The sequence below is a fragment of the Vollenhovia emeryi genome, unplaced genomic scaffold, assembly GCF_000949405.1.
Source record: "Vollenhovia emeryi isolate VEMERY1.0 unplaced genomic scaffold, V.emery_V1.0 DF939144.1, whole genome shotgun sequence".
Lineage (NCBI taxonomy): Eukaryota > Metazoa > Arthropoda > Insecta > Hymenoptera > Formicidae > Vollenhovia > Vollenhovia emeryi.
This window is the reverse complement of record NW_011967222.1, coordinates 2,011,457-2,032,356: the sequence shown is the minus strand read 5'-3', so window position 1 is coordinate 2,032,356 and position 20,900 is coordinate 2,011,457. Positions and strand designations below refer to the sequence as shown.

At 44.0% G+C, this 20,900-nt stretch overlaps 1 protein-coding gene across 2 annotated transcripts; it reads right to left on the bottom strand.

The window, feature by feature from the left end:
* Positions 1-2,837: 2,837 nt before the first annotated feature.
* LOC105566581 (cAMP-dependent protein kinase type II regulatory subunit) lies at positions 2,838-20,578 on the bottom strand. 2 transcript variants are annotated; one of them, XM_012020696.1, is made up of 8 exons: positions 20,266-20,578; positions 14,076-14,167; positions 7,359-7,442; positions 6,637-6,743; positions 6,085-6,343; positions 5,683-5,841; positions 5,460-5,562; positions 2,838-5,187 (listed from the first exon to the last, which is right to left on the bottom strand). In XM_012020696.1, the coding sequence occupies exons 1-8, from the start codon at positions 20,480-20,482 to the stop codon at positions 5,057-5,059; spliced, it is 1,152 nt and encodes a 383-aa protein (XP_011876086.1). In that variant the 5' UTR covers positions 20,483-20,578; the 3' UTR covers positions 2,838-5,056. The 2 variants fall into 2 exon arrangements, with proteins under 2 accessions (XP_011876086.1, XP_011876087.1); XM_012020697.1 differs by lacking the exon at positions 20,266-20,578 and adding an exon at positions 15,915-16,357.
* Positions 20,579-20,900: the final 322 nt, after the last annotated feature.

The window sequence follows — 20,900 nt, the reverse complement described above, 5'->3', positions numbered from 1 at the left end:
TAAAAGACTTACTTTACTAATGGAACACAAGGAGAACCGTTCTGATGTTATCCGCTATATGTATGTAATACGCTTCAAGCAACGTGTACACAGACACATTTTAAGGCTAATTATATATTCTAGATTTATTCAACATTCACAGTACAATCAGAGAGGTTCCTCTTTACCATGCTTTGGTTCGAAGACACAATGGAAAATGGGACACAACGGGAACACGCAGAGAAAGAGAGAGAGGGAGAGACGTACACTTCTGGGTCCTCGAACGTCCCAATTTTTGCCCGATTATTTATATTTAATGCATATAGGAAGTGTACTCTTCTCTCTCATTTTACTCTAATTGCACGCAAGTATCCGCGACGCGTTAACTTACATGCTGTTGCTGTCGAAGGAATTTAAAAGCATAATCTCTTTTTTTCATGGCGAAACATTAATATTATCAGCATTCGAGTATGGAGAGACAAGTATAGCATGGATCAAGAACGAAGAGAGAGTGTCGAAGATTTAAATGCTAATAGAGATTCCTAAAAGAAGAAATAAAAGGCAGGAAGTACCAAGGTACTCTTAATAATATTATACAAGCGTTTTCGTACAACGACACCGGACGATTGTCAGCACGCAATCGAGTTTGAGACTCGTATTGCTTTTCTTAAGTGCATTAATACGGGGATTTGATAATTACTTGAAACTTTACTTTTCGTCAGATATTTGTCGAGCCATGTATAGAGCTCTGACTTCGTATAAATAGCACGCGTACAGAAATAATAGGCAATATTTAAATCATTATGACTCAGGGACAGTAAAGTTATTACACATGATACTTTGAAATTCCGTACAACAGGATTATACATCGGCGAAAAATACGCTGAAGCTATATACGGTGAGGAGGATTACGAGCAAAAGGAAGGAAAGTCGCAAGCTCAATTGCTCCTTGAAATTGGTCCGATGCAAAGTGCACTGTTACACGCACAATGACACATTGCTAATACATACATAACAGCTACTAACGCGCTACGCTTGATAACTTAAAAAAACAACATTAGGAATATACCGTTGCACAAGGAAAAACACACGTCAAATGAGAAAACTAAGTATTACTGGCACATTATTAGCCATTACAGATATTACCGCCCTCAATCCGTCAACTCTCTGATTCGATACGTGCTATTTTGTCGAAAACATTTCTTTATGTCGCTCTGGACTAGAATTACGACGTAACTTTAGCGATGGGCTAAAACAAGTACTTTGAATCATTACAAAAATTTCGAATTATTTCGAGTATATATCTGAAATAAAAAATTCTTGAGAGAGATTAGTGAGAGATCGCTTTAAGTCTTCTCAAGTTTCAAAAATCCTAAAACATTTGCACTTATTAAAGTTTTTATGATAAACGCATACACCATGTATATGAAATGTATATATATTTTTTTTTCAACGTTAAGAAAATATTAAAATTATTTTTTATATAATATAAATAACTTAATCGCAATAATTCGTAGCTACAATAAATATATTCAAATAAATATATTCAAATAAAATTAATATGTCTCTCTGTTAAATTATTTCACAAAAATGACAAGATTTTCGACGACTTTTCTAAAGAATTTTAAAGATTTCTTAAAATTAATTTGTCAAAATGTTAAAGATTCACTAAAATTCATAATTTTCGTATAATCTCCGCATAATATTCGAAATTATTCGAAACTTTATGCTAGAATTGTTTGAAAACTTGCAAGAAGGAAAATCGAATGCCCATCGCTGGATATAGCACGTGGATACATAATACATTGCTGGACATAATGATAAAACACCGTGAACATTACTGGGAGACGATTTTATATCAAATAGCATTATATGACGAATAAAAATATCAGTGTTAAATGATATTTCAATAAATGAAATTTCCAACCAATTTCTCGTTGAAAGAAAAATGACGGAATTTGAATTGAATTACATTACAAGACACTTTCTTAGAAAAATATTGTAGTTAAAAATAAAATTCTAATACTTTTTCTTGTATTAATAAGGAAGCTATTTTGAATCATTCTTTAAGTGAATCTTTTCTTAGTTATCTTATTCTTAGTTATCCTCGTCAATGCCGTTCATGTCAAATCGTAATTTTTAATTCGCTAACGTTATTGACTTATTAAAGGCATTTATGAAAATTTACTAAAGTGTCTAATCGTTTTATCCAGCAGTGTAGATCGCGGATGTACAACGAAATCTGCATCTTCGATATTTCATAAATCTTTCTCTCTTTAAAAGCAGAAAGACGAAGATCCAGTGGCACGATAAGGTATACTACTGTTACAATATTTATCCGTAGGATATATTTCGGTGTATTGCATTACGATTTAATGACGATAACATGAATACAACTATTGGAGAGTGTAAACTATCAATAGTAGCAACATAAATTAACAAATTACTGGCTCGATCGTCACATACACACATGCAAACACATCCACGTTCATACATAAACGACAACACGCAACACATAAGATAAATCTCATGATAGATACATACAGCAATGCGAATTGGACAGATTCTAACTTCAATACTTCACACTTAATTTAGCGAATGTAATCTAACACAAGTAAGTACTTATGCGTATTGAGTTTATTCAGTATGCGAATCAGCTCTTTTTTCTTTTTTTTTCTTTTGCGATACGTGTAGTGTTTCTCGTGTCCAACAATGATCAAGTCACTTTTGTTAATCCATAAAAATCTCGTATCTACATATACGAGATACGTTGATTGAATCATTTAAAACAAACCCATCAATTTAATGCCTCACAAATTCCATAACGATTACGATATTTTTTTACGATTTTCTCTTATAAGAGATTACAAGAAAGGAATGAAATACTCAGTCGAAAATAATATCACAGCCTGGAGATACAGTGGAAGACTAAAGATACTGATACTATGTTGTAAACAAATTGTTTTTCAACTGTTTTAAAATCTGAATTATTTTTAGATCATTGAGAGATATTAGATTTCATTTAATTCATTTAACTGTTTATTTGAAAAATTTCACGAGATTTGATCAAGCAGCTATAAGAAAATGGGCCATGCATAAAAAAAATAAGGCTATGCAAGGCATCAGTGCCGCACATTGAAGAATAATACAACCATTATTAACAATTCCTATATTAGCTTCTCTCTCTATTTCACTTTCGTACTAGTCTCCCTTTTCTCCCTCACACGATTGTGATATTATTTAAAAAGCCCTGCCGCTTTATCGCGAGTTTCAGTCACGAGGTAAATACACATAGTTCACCGTAATAAAAAGTATCCTTTCTTTTTTCGTGTCAGATGTAATTGTCAGAAGACAACGTGACAAAAACACGGTCATAAAAAGTGACTAGCATTCGCACCTGTCCATTACTATAATCGAATCGGTTTTCGACTGGACTTTTATCACGATGATAGACGTATATCATCATACACATAACGTGTCTTGTACACATGTAATAAAAATAAGTTGACGGATTCTCGTAATCGATCCTCGAGTTACCATTATTTATCGGCAAGACACACTTGAATTTAACGTTAGCTTAAACGCGCGGTTACCTTTTTACGCTAAAATTCCTAATCTGATACATACAAGTACAAAGCAATTAGAAAATGTTACACTCCTTTTTTCTCTCATTTCACATTTATGTTTTCTTTTACATTACTTTGTACATGTGTATATGCGATATATTCCTTTTGCATTGTTATATCCGCGCATTTAAGTTAATTTTAAGGCTCCTTTAGTTCTGGACTTTCTATGCATTTCTTTGAGAGTACTCTATATCCGAAATAGAATGCGTTTGTACAACTCTGGCGTTTATCGATTCTATTAATAAAGAACATAAATTAAATTTTTTATCAGAATTTGTTACTTGTTAGAAAATAATTGATTATTTTTTCAAGTAAAAATCTATTAAGTGATACTGTATTCCAATTTAATTATAAATAATTATGCACAAAACTACGATAATGTAAATGCATTGTTTCGTGAAAGATATATTAGTACGTAAAAAAAAAGTAATTCATACGCAAGTCACATTTATATATATAAAAAAAAACACGAATTAGAAAATTATTTTACCATTGTGTGCACGTTGCATGTGATACATTTTTGTGTATGTATATGTGCATATTTGCAAAGTGCGTATCTACTACTCGTCACGAATCATAGACAAAATCGTGATTGTCTGATCTGATATTTTATCAAGATATTTTACATCGTTAAACGGCTGTATCAAAGAATATTGTACAGTTCTGTCTGTTCTCATTAAAAATGGCAATGTTACTTTCATTATCTTCGAAAGAGTGATATGCATATTAGGTATTTCGTACAAACACCTTGCAAGAGATTCGTGTCAATGTTCAATTACTAATGTGGTCGTTTCTCTTGTAATCTATCTTTTGCCAGAAAGTAGCGCGTTAGAAGAGCATTCGATTTCGAATATTCGATACTCCTACTATGTCTTATAAATATAGCCGCTGATTTGTCTAAAGATGGATAATGGACGAGAGTATAGACGAATTGTGTGAGCATATAGATAGAATACATTGAGATAAAATTGAGTCATTCCGGGGATAAAGTTAAATACTGTAATAATGACCGTGTGTCTCAAAATATTATATTCCGATTTTTCACTGGGGCAACAAGAAATAAAAAATATTCATTTTGCAAACGATCGAGCGCGAGCGACAGGATGCACTAATACTCTCTTTTTGATCCAATACAGTCTTAGAGAATAGTCATTAATACCGTGTCGTTACGTTATACACGCGCACATAATCGAGCAGCCTATAGCTTTGTTCAATGTGTGCCGTAGGTATAAACTTGGTAACTATTATCGACGAATCTTAATCGGTATACGTCTAAGTGAACAGTCATATGAAACAGTTGTTGATTCCGAGATGATACCCGAAACACGCGGGATGAGATTCAGAAATAGGTGGTACAAGTTCTTTTGTGCTTGATATACATTATGCGCTGTACGAAAGTGTCGCGTCCTTTAGTACAGCAGCACGGCGATGTAGCTCCACCCGGAAGCAGTTCATCGAATGTCGGAGATGTTGGTTTTGCTGCCGAAAATTTTTACTAGTTGTTCCTCGTAATCGTCGATATTACGTTTCATAAGTTCCATACACGGGCCGAGCAAACGTTCGAAAGCTTCAACGTCCAAAACTGTAAGCGTAAGGAATGACCGGTTGAATAAATGAAATAATCACTTTAGGCAGACAAAATTGCTATTTTTGTGAATCCACTGAAGTGTGGCATCCTGTATATAGAAATTTTCAAAATCAATTTTAATGCGCAGGGAGAGATATCGCGACCATCTGCCGTCCTTTAATAAGCCCGATTACTGCGGTGAATATCGATATCCGCAATTACTCGGCGCAATGTTATTGATTACCTATCAATTCGGGAAACGGTGGGCAGTAATGAAATAAACTTACATGCCAGTTTGATGTCCCCCACAGCGTAGGCCGAAGCGGCGCGTGGTTTATGCGTCACGAGTGCCAACTCGCCTAAATAACCGCCAGCCGGAACACGAGTAATCTGCAGGATATTAAAGGTGCTGGGTTAAGTAAGGAGGGAATTTTCTTGGCTCGTCGCCAGCGTAATCGGATCGTTCCGCGGGGAGGGAAACGGATTAACGTATAATATAAATAAATGCACCTCAATTTCACGGCCGTGCTCGCCGAGTCTGGTGATCCTGATGACGCCGTCCTCGACAAAGTACATTCCATCTGCGGTGTCGCCCTGCCTGATTATCTGCTCGCCATCGGAATACTGTTTCGGTACAAGGGCATCCGCTAAGTTCATCCGCTCGTAAGGCTGCAAAATTTTTCAATATATTACAATTTAAATCGCGTGGGAGCTGATTTTTCTTTTGTGCTCGAATATACTTTTTCTAATCAAAGAAAGGGAATAGCTTTAATAAAAGGGATACGCGGTAATTGTATTTAATCTTAAAATACGAACTCAAGAGCTATTTAAGATTTTAAATCACAAAATATATTCTATAAATCTCGTGGAAAAACAATTAGATGTATATATAAATAGCTGCGTAATATTTACCTCCAGAGACTTCAACATCGGCATTTTATTAATAAGGTTTTCATACATTTTACGCTTCTTGTACGCGGATTTAAGGAGAATACGTCGGAAGGTTTGCCTGTCCATGGCCCAGAGTGTGCCAGACGTGAAAGCTTTGACAGTGGCTGCTCTGGGCATGTTATACAGAAGGGCCAGTTCTCCGAAAGCACCGCGATTATCGTAAGTGTGAATATGATTATCCATTCCCGCGGGATCTTTGACGTACACCTCGAATTTGCCCCTAGAACACGAAATGCGAACAGATAGAGACGATTGGAAATATATATATATATATATAGGACAGAGGATCAGACTGTAAGGCAGCTACACACTCCTGCTCATGTCCGCGTGAACTCGAATTTCAAAATGAACAACCGAATAATTGAATTACTAAACGTTATTGTTCGAATATTTTCAGCTCTGAGTAAAAGCAGTGATCGACTGTGCGCATCCCCTCTTGGTTCACTGGAACTTGCCGCTGAAGGGAGAAGCCTATCGATACGTTAACTGTAATATATAAAGAAAAAGTATTACCTCTCGATCACATAAAAGTTGTCACCATCGTCGCCCTGTCGGATAATAAATTCTCCCGGTTGAACGGTTTTTTCGAACATTGCGTCCAGTACATCCGCCATTTGTTCCTGCAAAAGTAATTTTATTATACACGTATAAATACGTTTTAGCGCGATATTATCATCCGGGATTTAAAATATCGGCTTTAAAATTGTAGCACGCAGGCAGGGACAGGCACGTTAATATCGCGCTGATAATCGATGTACGCGCTCCTACGTACATAAATACGTTTATATACGTATACAAGGGTGTCTCATTATTACACGTTTCCTCTTAACATAATTGATTCTTGACTAAATCGATTTTTGCCAAGCGGCAATTTTTAGACTAGTCCCCCGTTAGATAGAACTTAATGCGTGCGCGTCAAGAAAAAATTGAGATAAATTAAAATGAAATATATTTTTAAAAAATGAAGTATCTCATATAACGCTCAATATTATTTAATAGTCGAAGCAGATGGCTGGTAATTTATACTCCAGTGCATCAACAAGTCGCTAATGAGAGACAATTATATCTCAATTACGCGAATTGTCTCGCTGGCAAAAACCGATCGTTCCTAATGAGAGATTATTCGTGGGTCTCTTGGTATTTCGCCCAACTGGCGCGGATGTACGCACCAAGTTGCCGTTACACCTTATGCCTATTTGCGATCGCGGCTGATGAACGCACTATGTTTAACTTACCTCGTCTAGAGCGCGAAACAGGAGTATGTTCTTGACGCTCTCGCTGAGCCTTTGTCGTTGCTCGTCGCTCTTTGGATGGACCATCTGAAACCAATGAGCCGCAATGAAGGCAAAATGAAGCTTAGGTAAAATGCAGCTCGGACGAAATTTCTACATCCGCTGTTAAACCGCTCGTATACATAATAATCGAGACGTCGCCCCTCCGCGAAATAATGAATAATTAGAGAGAGATTTAACGCGGTTCGAGTCCGAACAAGCAAGAATAGCGCAGCGCACGACGTTTCACCTATTATTTACCGGACAATATTAAAGCATCGTTTATTCATAAGACGCATTATTGTGTAGAAAACATGTATTGCATGTACACAGTTGAAAAATTTGTGTTGAACTTAACAGATATCACAAACGGTCCGCACAAATTTTTGCGTTAATTTAACATAATATGTTAAATAATCACACTAACACTGTTAATATTTTAACACAAAATAAATGCAAATCTCAAAATAATTTGAAATAAATTTTGTGTAAAATTAACATACTTTTAATGACAAAATGAATTTTAACAAATGTAATTTTTACATTTTACAGTAATAAGTCAAATGACGGTTCGAAATCACTCTCACTTATGTTATGTAGAATAAAATTTACATTTTATTCTGTAAATTTTAACAGATAAATTCTGTTACTAATAATATAGAACGTATGTATCGTGTCAGATTAAAAAAATAAGTACACATTGTGTTGCTTTGACTATTTCTTTTCAGTTATTTTAATAATTTTACATTTGAGGTCAATCGACACAAGAGCGGTATGTTAAATTAACACTTTATGTGTATCGACGTATTTACAATTTTCAACATTTTGTCACTTATTCCCCTAGGGTTATTCTTGAATTCTGAACTTCCGGAAACACCACACGGGCCCCCCGTAAGAGTGCAATTCTCTCTAAAGGCTACAACGAGTAAATTCGTTAATTCGACTGGAACCTGAGATATTGCCCTTTATGCTACACTCTTGGTACGGTGACCTTTGACCTCTCCCACGCTCCACTCGCCGTTATTTCAGAGACAAAGTGCATCATTTGTCAGATTCCAAGGATTATCAGGCGGTATAATCAAGCCTATATATCACGCTATAATGAAATTGGGATTCTTGGCGAAATTATTAATAACCGAGACGGCCACGCGGTCGTGTAAAAATTACGCAACGGAGCACTCTTCTCGCCGTGTATTTCTTCTTTTGCGCAATAACAACGTAAAGCTCAAGACGTTTTAACACCTGTGCAGAATCTTCAGCGTCTAAACGCGCTCGGAACGAGACGCGTAATCACTGTAATCGCTCTAAATTTTCCGCGCATAAAGAAAACGGGGAAAAAACAAGTTAAAAAAAAAAGTTGTATCGTTCGATAAGAGTTCTCGCCGAGGCTGCGGTTAATATCGCGTTACGTATACATTATTCGCTTAATGCGCCTTAATCCTTCCGCTCCGCGAAAGCTTGTGCCTCTGCTATGAAAAATTATTCGCCTTTAAGGCCCTGCGCACAAAAGAGGAATATGTATTAAATATTTGAAGAGAGGAAAGATAAGGGAGACTAAGTATCAATATAACGTACAGTAATGCAAGAGAATATAATGTAAGATCTAAACATGGGAACTGTGTCGTGATTCAAGGTATTTCTATTGTAGCTCATGAATTTACAATATGGGTTCACTCCTGTTCCCAATATTTTCTCCTTTGCGCGTCGGGCCTAAAGCCTTGTGCCCGCAATGCTAGAAATCGTTCCGAGATCTCGATCTGAGAGATGTGTAGCCAAGCAACTGCAGCTTTTCCGTAAAAGATGCAAGTTGATTGGCTACATCTTTCTCGGGTCGAGATCTCGGGCCAATTTCTAGCGTCGTGGACCTTAAAGCCTTGTGTCCACGATCCAAGAACTGTGTCCAAGTTCTCATTCCGAGAAACTGCAACTTTCCTGTAAAAGATGCAGAATTGGCTACTTCTTCCTCGAGTCGAGATCTCGGACCAATTTCTAGGATCGTGGACCCTAAAGCCTTGTGTCCATGACCCAATAACTGTGTCCAAGTTTTAGTTTCGAGAAATGTGTGGCCAAAAACTGTGGCTATTCTGTAAAAAAAATGCAAGTTGATTGGCTGCATCTTTCTCGGATCGAGATCTCGGGCCAATTTCTACCATCGTGGACCCCAAGGCTTTGGGTCCACGATCCAAGAACTGTGTCTCCCAAGAAGCTCTCGTTCCGGGAAATGTGTAGCCAATCAACTTGCTTTTCCGTAAAAGACTGGGCACAGTTCTTCAGGTCGTGGACACGAGGCTTTAAAACTCAGCACTCTCGCATTGTCACGTTGGGCGTAGCGTCTCGCGGCCGCCAGCTCGGCAAGTGCACACGCGGCAATCGGTCTCTCGCGCCGCGAGCCGCGCGCGCGCGCGAGCTCTTTTGTTTCGTTATCGTCGCCAATTGTTGCACACAGAAACGATCAATTTCGCAGGGAACCGTTACTCCACGTTCCCATTACCGACGTCGTCCCATCTGCCGCGCCATTGTGCGGCCGGGGCCGCGTGTATCGTGTACGATTAGAACTTCGCCGAGGGTCAACCGCACGTCGACGCTCGCCACCTGCAAAGCTGTTATTTCGCCGTGTATTCGGCGCGATTAGTCTCTTTCTCTCTCTTTCTCCCCGTCGCCGGGATACCCGTCCCGTTTTCTCGCGCGTTATACTTTAACGGGAGACGAGCACCTCGCGGTGCTCCGATATTTGAAATCGACCGATCTCTCCAGCTTTCGATTCCTCTACCTCTTCGGCTCCTCGGAGTTAATCTCGTATACCCCTTTTCCCGAGTCTCTCCCTGAACGGGAAGTTAAGGTTCTCGTTCGTCGGTCAACCAAATTAACCGACAACGTACAGAGTTTTCTGAAATTAAATTCGCGAGAAGCCGCGCCCCTCCCTTCGGCTCGTAACGCGGACGTTGCCATCGAACGATCCAAATTGGCCGGGGGATTCGCCGTTGAAATCCTGATCCCAGCCCATTATTTTCCCCGCCAAAAAGTTATTATGTTATTAAGCCCGTCCTATCAAGCTAGCGCCTCCCCCGCCTCACCCAAGATACGGCCCTGTTTATTATCATGGTGGAAGAACCCGAAGAGAAAAGATGATGACGCGCTGCACCTTTGATCGGAAAAACGGCCAAGAAGGTCCGCGCAGCCTTGTCTCGGCCTTTACTAAAAATCGCGAGTGCCCCAGTTTTCTTTGCTATTGTCCTCTTGGTCGCGGCATATATAGGGAGAAAATACGATCGGCCGGCCTGGCCTACCGGAAGGAGGGGAGGGGGGAGGAGGAAGAGGAGGAGGAGGAGGAGGAGACGGCCGATTTTTCCTCCTCGTGTAACCAGCCGCCAGCGGGGTGACGATAATCGGATTCACCGGGGCTATCTTTGTGAAAATGCTCTCTCTTTCTCCCGTCGAACCCGACCCGTCGCCGCCGACCCTTCGCAAAACCCCCTTACTACCCCACGGACACATATAAGCGCGCTCGCGCGCTCTCTCTCGCGCGCGCGCGCGCACAGGCGTTTACGCCGTGCACGCTTCCTTTCTCCCTCATTCACGTGCGCGTATGTACGGTACGTACACACGGCGATGATGCATGCATACATGTAAATCATGTCCGTGCCAGGTTATCGAACACGAGGCCTGACGTCACAAAGGTACATCGCCGACCTCGCATCGCCGAGCAAAGTAACTCTCTTCGTTCGCGTTTCGTCACTCGCGCGGCAGCAGGCCGCGGGAGAGACGGAGAGGGAGAGGGGGGGGAGAGAGAGAGAGAGAGAGAGAGAGAGAAGGGGGGAGAGGGAAAGAGAGAGAGAGAGAGAGAGACTGTGCGCCAGCTATGCTTTAATAGACTGTGATATATATTATGTACCTCGTGTGGATGTGTATATACTCACACACCATGTACGTGCGCGGCGTATAACGACATTTCATAATGAGCGAGAGAGAGAGAGAGAGAGAGAGAGAGAGAGAGAGAGAGAGAGAGAGAGAGAGAGAGAGAGGAGAGAGAGAGAGAGGGAGGGAGGGAGGAGGGAGGGAGAGAGAGAGACTCTATTTTCTGCCGCCACCGAAAAAAAAACCTAAACTTCCTCCGTGTCGAAGACGGCGCGCGCTCGTCACCGTTGCTCTTCTCTCCTCGTCGAAGCGAAATACCGGCGATAACAAGTGCGCGCGGATGCACCGCACGGCGCGAATGCGTTATATAAACCCCCTCTGCGCGCGGCCACGCGTTTCTTCGGGGCCGACCGATTTTAGAAACGCGCGACCGCCCCGCGGAAATAATTAACGTAACACGTATAAGAGCGCGCGACGGTTTTCGATTAGCGCCGCGCGCCAAAAGCGGGCGATCGATCCCGGTATTTTAATTCGCCGCGGAAGATTATCGCTCTACGTCGGATTTTCGGCCCGCTCTTACACCCGCGCGCCTACAGAACCTCCCGCGTTTAGTCGACGCGAGCGAGCGATCGCCGCCTCGGCGCATTTTTTTGCGATCGTGCAATCACTCGCTCAGCGAAGAACCTCGGCGATCGACGTATCGGTTTTCGCCAATTCGACGGACGTGACGAGCGTGAAAAGCGCGGCTGCTTCCGAAGGCCTCGCGCCGCGTAGAAACGAAATATCAGTCGTTGCGACATCTGCTAGAGTAACAGCTAGCGATCGCTTGACGCACGATGAGGCGCAACGAAGAATATCTTCATGGTTTGACGACAACCATACTTGTAGAGGAGCAACACATTAGGCTCGTTTTCTGTTCCTATACTGGCGAACTAGTGCAATAAATTAGAGTAAGACAAGCATATTTCGTCTCGTTTTAGCTTACTGCACTAGTTCATCAGTGCGGGAACAGAAAACAGACCTATTATTACACGCAAAAAAATATCTTGCTAACGCAGGTAGATTGTTGCAAGGAAAATTTATCGCCAGTGTTTGTACCTATTAGAAAACTGTTTGTACTCTTACGAACAGTCCAAAGAATTCGATTACTAATTGCGGGCCCCAAAATGGGCTGCTGTCTTTTTTTTCCCCAGAGTAGCCTGCAAAATTTATAGCAGCAGCATTCTAGTAACATCTTCTGGAAAGTTTGCTTCACGATTAAATCTTAATCACTGAATAAAAATGAATGTCGGTACCACAGGTAGAACAATCTTAGTAAGGAATATTAACTGTTCGTGTACCACAATCAAACATTATAATGGATGGGCGCTACAGAACTTCCTTCCCAACATTCGCCAACGGTTCAGATAGAAATTCCGTTTGTTATTTAAATCGATTAAATACAAAGTACATGCAATTTCGCAGTATTGTCTATTCATTTACATATCTCAGTTATTTTTTTCGTACCTAGAAAATTGTTGCTGCAGTTGCAACATCACTTTTTTTTCAGTGTACTATTTTGTTAGGTAAATCGAAGTTGTATCTTTATCAATTTCCATAATAAATCTTAAAAAAAAATAGCACTTGGCCGATACTGCCAGAGTAGACAAGGGTCGCGTATATCGGCAATAGCAGTCCATCGTCCGCCTTGACATAATTTACTAGACTGTGAACTACTTTTCTTAAAAATTGTTCCAGTATCTCTCCCGTTGCTACGGTTTCTCTTCTTCCCTTCTTGTCAGCTTGTTTTTGAACTTTAGGCCTTTCCTTCCTTTCTCCAATTTTCGTTCGCTGCGATGTTAGAATCAATGCCGTTCGGTGCTTTCTTTCCCAACTTCTTGAATCGAAATTTTCTCATCAACCTTCGGCCGACTGGGATTGCCCGAGTTGTTCGGCGAAATTAAAAACTCAAAAGTTAGAAACATAATACAAAACAAGTTGAAATAGCCTGTCGTGTTTTTCCTCGCGCCGCAGACGCGCGGTATACACATTTTGAAAATCCCACGAACAATATTATTCCTTATTGCGTAATCATGAAAAAGTACGAGGGATCTCTGTGTTGCGACGAAATATCTTCACTCCGCGTCGAAACGCTGCGAGCGACCGGAACCATATTCACGTGAGCAACAGATCTGTCTCCAATTGTTACACGTTCACGCTTGTAGATGTAATCTCTTTTTCCAGAGCTAGAATGCAATATGCCTCAGTGGTCGATTTGGTGAGGCGCCCGCCTAGAGTGTAGGGAGGAGGTCCAGGTTCAAACTCTGGCTGAGGTAATATTTTTCGCAATAAATTTTCTGTATTATTACAAAATGCCAGACATGGTCAAGAAAACGCCGATGTTGTTAATTACTGCTGGCGACATCGAAGAATATCCTTACTAGTAATTTTTTTTTTTGGTAACAGTATTCATCAAGTACTGCACACGCCGATTACCCACCCTCTCGCCCTAATAGAAGTCCAAAAGTCTGAAACGCGACGGCGACGCGTGTCGAGAGGACGAAACCACGTTTTCTAAGACGAACAAATCTGCCGTTGTTCGAGCAACCATTAAGCCAATAGAGCGTCATTACGACCATCAGCGTGATTGCATCGATAGAATTCATATCGTGGCGTGTAATTCGTTCAATCAGCTCGGGCTCCTCCGTCACTCCAGCCGTTTTTCTCTTTTTCGAAAAGATATAGATACGCGAGACCTCGCAAACGATGCGTCACACGCGCGCGGTCTCGTTATCGGGAACGTACGCGATAGTTTGTAGAACGGTGACAATAACGCGGCTGGCATACCTTGAAGCCGTCATCCTCCTCGTCTTCCTCGGGATTGTAAGTCTCCGCGAAAACGCTCTTCCTTCTGGAGGCAAACCGACCGACTGGCGGCTCTGAAACACAATAGAGACACCTCGATTAAACGGAGGACGCAATCGCAATCGAGCTGAGAAAAGAGCAAGATATGGAAATCAGTGAAATCGATTGCACGTCGACTGATTAAAGCGCAAAGCAAGATTATAATCGAGGGGGGGCGAGGAACGGCGCAGCTTAACTCTGGTCCCTGTTAACGAGAGGAACAAGGGAAAAAGAGGCGGTATTGTTCGACGAATGAATTTTTACGCAGTCTAGTCGACTGCGGTTGGAATCGGGAAACGCACGGCTCTCGCGAACGATGATAAAACGAAGGCCCCGGCGTTTTATTGTAAATGGCAATTCTACGCGTGTTTACCGCGTCAAGTTTGACATTTACGTAATTGGACGATTGTTTTCGCGAAAAGAGCCTCGAAGAGGACTCGACGATGGATCGCGAGAGCCGTCGCGTAAAGAAAAAAAAAAATGGCCTGTCGTTCAATTATGCAAATGCAAAAGGCGCGCTCGGTTAAGTGCGGCGATATCCGGTCTCCGATAACGACGGCAGGAGGAGTTGATTTTCGGAGTTTCGACATTAGCACTTTGAACGATGTCGCGGAAAATGTCCCTCCCTTGGTAGAATTTACGCGACGGAAGCTCGCGATAAAGCTCCATCTTCGATCGCCTCGCAATTTCTGCCGGAGTCTCGACGGAACTTTTTCCCTCTGTAATGACATACCGTCGACGTCTCTCTCAAGTGTTGACCTTTCGTCTTGGAACATCGAGTGCGGATACGTCGAAGCGCGACGTCGGCACTGTCCTTCCTCGGGAGACACGAATTTCCATGAAAGGTGAAAATTTTATCTCGCCCCGATCACGGCGTATTTTCCCGTTGTCACGCGAGTCTCCCGGAAATACCGGCGGCGGGAATTTTAGAGGAAATAAGGCGAAAATGCACGGCATCCTTTCCGAGAAGTTGAGGATTGAAAGATTAATAACAGTCCTCCTCGGACAAATTCTTTCGAGGACTAACGATACCCCTTTCCTCTCGCGACTTTAACTCTTTCACGGCTGCGGTCCACTTGACGCTACAAATGCTTCCCTTTCCCCCTCTTTCTTTACCAAAAGGAAAGAGAAGAGGAAGAACGCCTCGAAGCACTTGTAGCGTCAAGTGGACCGCAGCCCGTGACACACAGATCCGACGTAGGAAATTTAAAAAGACAGACTTTCATCTTGCAACTTATCTTTCGTCTCTTTCCAATTGTTCCCTTGGAAAGGGGCAAACGATGAATTAAACTGATTGTGAGACTTAAGTTAAGCGACGTGACACCGAGTCTTGGCATTCTATTAGTGAAAGAAACCATTATATCAACGAAAAATTGGAGGACGAAAATAATTCAATTATGAAAGGGTTGAGCGAAGACGCAACTTTAAACGAGGGGCAAACCGCTGAGGGCATTGTGGCGTACAGATTTGCGGCATTACCGGGCATTTTCTGGGCATTATAAACATAAAATAAGATAAAACAAGATGATAAGATACGAGTAATGCCCACTGGGCGTCAGTAGGCATTGGTGTACATGATTTTGGCCAGCGGTTTACCCCTCGCGTTTAAAAGACCCGTGACATCTTTCTCGAACGGAGACACACAAGACTGCGCGCCTTCTCCTATTGTTCCCCGCAGAAGTAACAAGTGTCGCGAAAGTAGCAGCGCGATTATCCGATTAGCTCGCCTGCCATATCCAGCTCGGACAACGGGGGGTCCGCGTGCGCCCGGTTCTCTCGCACCTTTGTCATGAGTGTCATCCACCGGCTCGATGACGGAGATGAGCGACATTTGGCCCGCGGGAGGAGAGGAACACGCGCGGCGGAGAGACGAGGGACACGTTGGTCCTTCCTGGTGGCACGTTCACTTGGCACGAAACAAGTATGTCTACTCACTGGATTCACAAGCACGATTTTGTCACGAAAGGGAGGAAGCCGCGACACGGAGTCAATGTGGCGCGCGGTACACGACTCCGGAACGCGACGGCATGGATGCTCGGCGCTCTTCTTGCCTCCTACACGTTAATCCCCGCGAGCGCTTCGCCGTACGATCGCCGGAACGAGCAGCCCCGAGAGTCGAACGTTCCTCGGGGTGGCTTTCAACCTACGACTTGGACTCGGGGGAAAAGAGCGACCCGCGAGGTATCGCGTCCGCGCTGATCCTCGCCCGCGGGAGGACGACGTCGAGGAACCACGTGGCGTGAAGCGCGGCCGAAGCGGAGTCGCGATGTCCGGGATGTCGGGACGCGTCGCACGGACGAGACGATCGCCGTGTCGCGCCGTGCCGGCCGAGCGCTGGACGAGGAACTGTCGAAACCGCCGCGCATCCGAGGAGTCTCGCGCCTCGACAGCGCCTGACCGGACCGGACTGGACTGGACCACGTTGGCGCGGCCGAGCGAACGATCGGGTTCCCCAAATCGCGCGCAGGTCTCGGAAAGTATAGCACGAGCTGACGAGCGACGTTCGGACTTGCGGCTGCGAGACTTGAAGCCGGAGCGGCGCGTGGTATCTCCTACCAGAAGAGGTGTCAGACTCCGCGGCAGCGCCAGAAGCGACGCTCTCCCCCCTTTGTCCCTTCGAGCGATGACGACGTCTAGAGTCCGAGCCCTCACCCCGGGGTGGAGGGAAAGGATGACGGGACGAGTAGATTTATTTATTCAGTGCTCTGGGACAAGTTTTCCCTGAAGCGTACGAACAATATTGCAGAAAATAACAGAAAATTAACAATGCACGCGTATGAAATGTAGAGGAGAGGAATAATAAGAAATTAATGAGTGCACTAATACAAAGTAAAAAATACTAGTAAAGAACAAGTAATAGAGGAAAGTCCCCTCGTGGGACGGGCTCCTAATATGGGACAGCGGGGTTTCTGCTAAATTAATAAGGCATCATCTGTTGACCCCACGTGAACTTATTACTCTTGTACGGAAATCTATTTAGCGGAAAATTCATTGTTAGATCGTGTAATCGCAGGGCAACGTAGCATTTGGAACAACTTTACGAGAGTTTTTACAAATTTTACCATGCATTTTACTACATAGATGGAAAATTGGTGTTTTCTTGTTACAAAAAATGCCGGTTAAAATTTTTGTGTTAAATGTTTAACACATTCATGTGTTAATTTAACATATTTCTCTTTTGTGTTAATTGACCTCAAATGTAAAATTATTAAAATACCTGAAAAGAAATGTTAAAACAACATAATGTGTACTTATTTTGTAATTTTACACAATACATATAATATGTTCTATATTATTAGTAACAAGATTTAAGTTAAAATTTACAGAATAAAATGTAGATTTTATTCTATATAATATAAGTGAGAGTGCTTTTGAACCGTCATTTAACTTATTACATCTGTAAAATGTAAAAATTACATTTTCAAAAATTTATTTTGTCATTAAGTGTGTTAATTTTACACAAAATTTATCTCAAATTATTTTGAGATTTGCAGCATTTATTTGGTGTTAAAATATTAACAGAGTGTTAGTGTGATTATTTAACATATCCTTATTATGTTAAATTAACACAAAAATTTGTGTGGACCGTTTGGGACATGTGATATCTGTTAAATTTGTAAATGTAACGTCGAAAAGTAAAATTGCATGATCACGTTTTCCTTATTAAGACCTCATTACTTGCCCTTTGTTTTTCACTCAATTTTTTAAAGTAATTTTTAAATTGTGTTAAATTACACAGTCATCAAAAGTATATTCAGGTTATTGAAGTTTATCCATGATCCAGACAACTCGCTGTCGCATCATATCGGCTCGCCTCTTACACTAATACGGGATAATTTTTACTTACGAGAAAAACTACCGCGCGGTCGCCACGTCGCGGCAGTGAGTGGTACTAGTACTATATATTCAGGTTAACGTTTATCAAATTCCATGAGGGAATCAGGCGTACCGGATCAGGCACATGTCAGGGATTCCTTATTTCCTCCCTATCGGGCCCTGACCATACATAAGGCATGCATGATTTCATTTCTACTCGGGAACACAAGAGCAATATGTTAAATTAAGAAATTTTAACCGGCGTTTTTTTAACAAAAAAAAAACGCAAATTTTTCAACTGTTTATATTGTGAAAAATCCAAATCCGTCTAGATAAACGTACAGACAGAGGGAGGGGGAGGAAATCACGCGAATTTCCGGTGGAATCCCGATCGATTGTGGCCCGTGCGATCTGATGAGAGGCGCGAAAGTTCAGAACGCGAGTCCGGCATAATTTATTATTAGTTCTCCGCGAATCTCGCGGCGACGCAACACACGTCGGCTCGCGAGGGCGTCTCTCTGCGCGCAATCAGGGGCAAGACAATTGGAAAAAGTAGGAAGAAGATACATATAACCGTATAAGGAAGAAGAAACGCAAGCCCCGGCGTTGCTATTTTCGTTCTCCCGCGAGGCGGAGTTCGCCGAAATGTCAAGACGTAATAGCCGGCGGGGGATGAAGTTTGATAATCCGTGCAATTTCGTAAGAACAGACGCGAGGATCGGGGAACACTTTTCGCCCACAGCGAAAGGGGACCCGGCAATATCCTAAAAGCATTTGTCACTCGTGGGTCTCCTCCGCGAGAGAGAGAGAGATTTAAGAAGATTTCCCGGCTTGATCGGATCAGAAAGACTCGGAAAATCGAGTTAATCTGAGCGGGAGGAAGGGCCGGCGTTGTTTTTCGTAAAGGGACGGTGTCGCGCAGGGAGGAGAAAGGGAGAGAGAAAAGGACGTCCTCGGTGCCTTCCTCGAATTCGACGTCGAAATTACGCGCGGGTAGAAGCGCGCCGGTGTCGCGCCGACACGCCTTTTCCCCAGTGGAGCATCCCGACGTTTGTTCAGACAACGTATATCGCACCCGCTGTTACGCGCGCGGACTCTTCCGAGAACCGATTCCGCCAGTTCAGCGCTAATTCCGGGTAACCGCTCGTATTGAATCGCCGACGTTGCGACCCCGAAAACGAAGAGAAAAGAAAACCCCCCAGGGATAATCGAACGAGCTGATCGGCGTAATCGGATGGGAAATCCAGGCGATCGACCGACGTCCCCGTTCGCTGGCCGGTCATCTGGCGCGCCGTTGAATTTGCCGATCGACGGAAAAGAGGCACGCGGGGTGGCGGGGAGGCGGACGGGTGTCGGCGTGGGATAAGCGGAGTAAACGGCAGATCGCGCTCGGTGTTATTAAATCATTAACCGCCGCCGCCGCCGCTGTCCGCCGTGCCGACACGTCGCGCTATACATTCCGCATTATACCCGGAATCGCGACCTTTCCTGCCGCCGCCCGCCCCGCGGGCCACCCCCCTCGGAAGGAAAGTGAGAATCGAAACTACGGGCGACGAGTCAATTGTGACGTTGATGGAATCGACCCTGCACGCTTAACTTACAACCGATATCGATTCGAGCGGCACTCGACCAGCCCGAGCTTGACTGTGCTAACATTCGTGATTGACGCTAATCACGACGAGTTTAACCGAGCCATCCGTCACTCTCCTTATGCCCGCGCGAACAGTGCCCGAGATTCTCCCCGACAATTCGGACACGGGGATTCTCGTCGTGGTCTCCAATCGGCCGAGACGGCAGTCGAATCCTCGGTGTCGGGACGCATTTTCTTTCTTTCTTTTTTTTTATTAGACCGTCCTCTCTCGATTTGTTAACTCAATTAAGACAGCGGGATGCTGCGGTTTTTGCGGAAACGGGGTGTTCGAAGAGCCCAGCGCCGCTTCTCGCTTCTTCCTTGCGCGAAGCGCAATACCGACTGTAACATACGCGACGACGCATCCCTTTCGTTTCGGACTCCTCGACGGATTTTTCGGAGCGAATTATCCTCCCGCGCGGAGTACTAAGGGCCCGCGGGTCTCCCGCCTGAAAAATTTAACAAGGCCACAAGTCGTGAGATCCGCCTCGATTCGCAAGAGCTGCATTCAGAATGGACCCTTAATCGTGACTTATCCATCTTGCTTACAAAGCTCCCGGACTCGGCCAGCTCGAGCAGACGAGCGTCAACCGACAGAGGAATCGCCCTGAGACGCCGCGAGACGGGGATAGACGGAGAGAAAGTGGCGGAGAGGAAAGACCTCGCTCTCCCTCCCGAGAGACTCACCCTCGTCGACGGACTCGTCCGGCGTGGACGAGCAGGTCTGACCGTCCGCCTGGATCAGCTGCGTACGCCTCGCGTCGCGTAGCCGCGTGAAGAAGTCCACGGCGTAGTCGATGATGTCGCCGGGCTGCTCCAGCAGGTAGCTGATGGTGAACTCCAGCAGGACGTCGCGCAGATCGTCCGGCACCGTGATCTTGCCGGCGTTACGTTGGCAGCTCATCTTCCCGTCCCAGAGACGATCGCCAGTCGCAGCCGCCGCCGCCGCTGCCGCCGCCGCCGAGCGAGGAATATCCTCTCTCCGTCCCTCCCCCTTTCCTTTATTCAGCCGCGGGATTTCGGGTTCGACGAGGGGGGGGGAGGGAAGAGGGGGGAGACCGCCCCGAGCTTCCGCACCTCTCGCGGCCGAGTTGTCGCGCTCTTACGTCCTACGTCACGGACGCGTTCTCGCGGAGGGTGACCGCGCGCGCGGGAGCGTCGCGGAGCGAGCAGCGAACGGGGGGCTTAGGCTAGAGCCGGAGCTGGGCTTTAAAGCCAGGCCCGGGGCCAGGAGAGGAACGCGTCGTACCGCCGCCCACCTTCGGCGCGCTGCTGCTTCGCTGCCGCCGCCGTCAATGACCCGCTCTCCCGTCGCCGTCGCG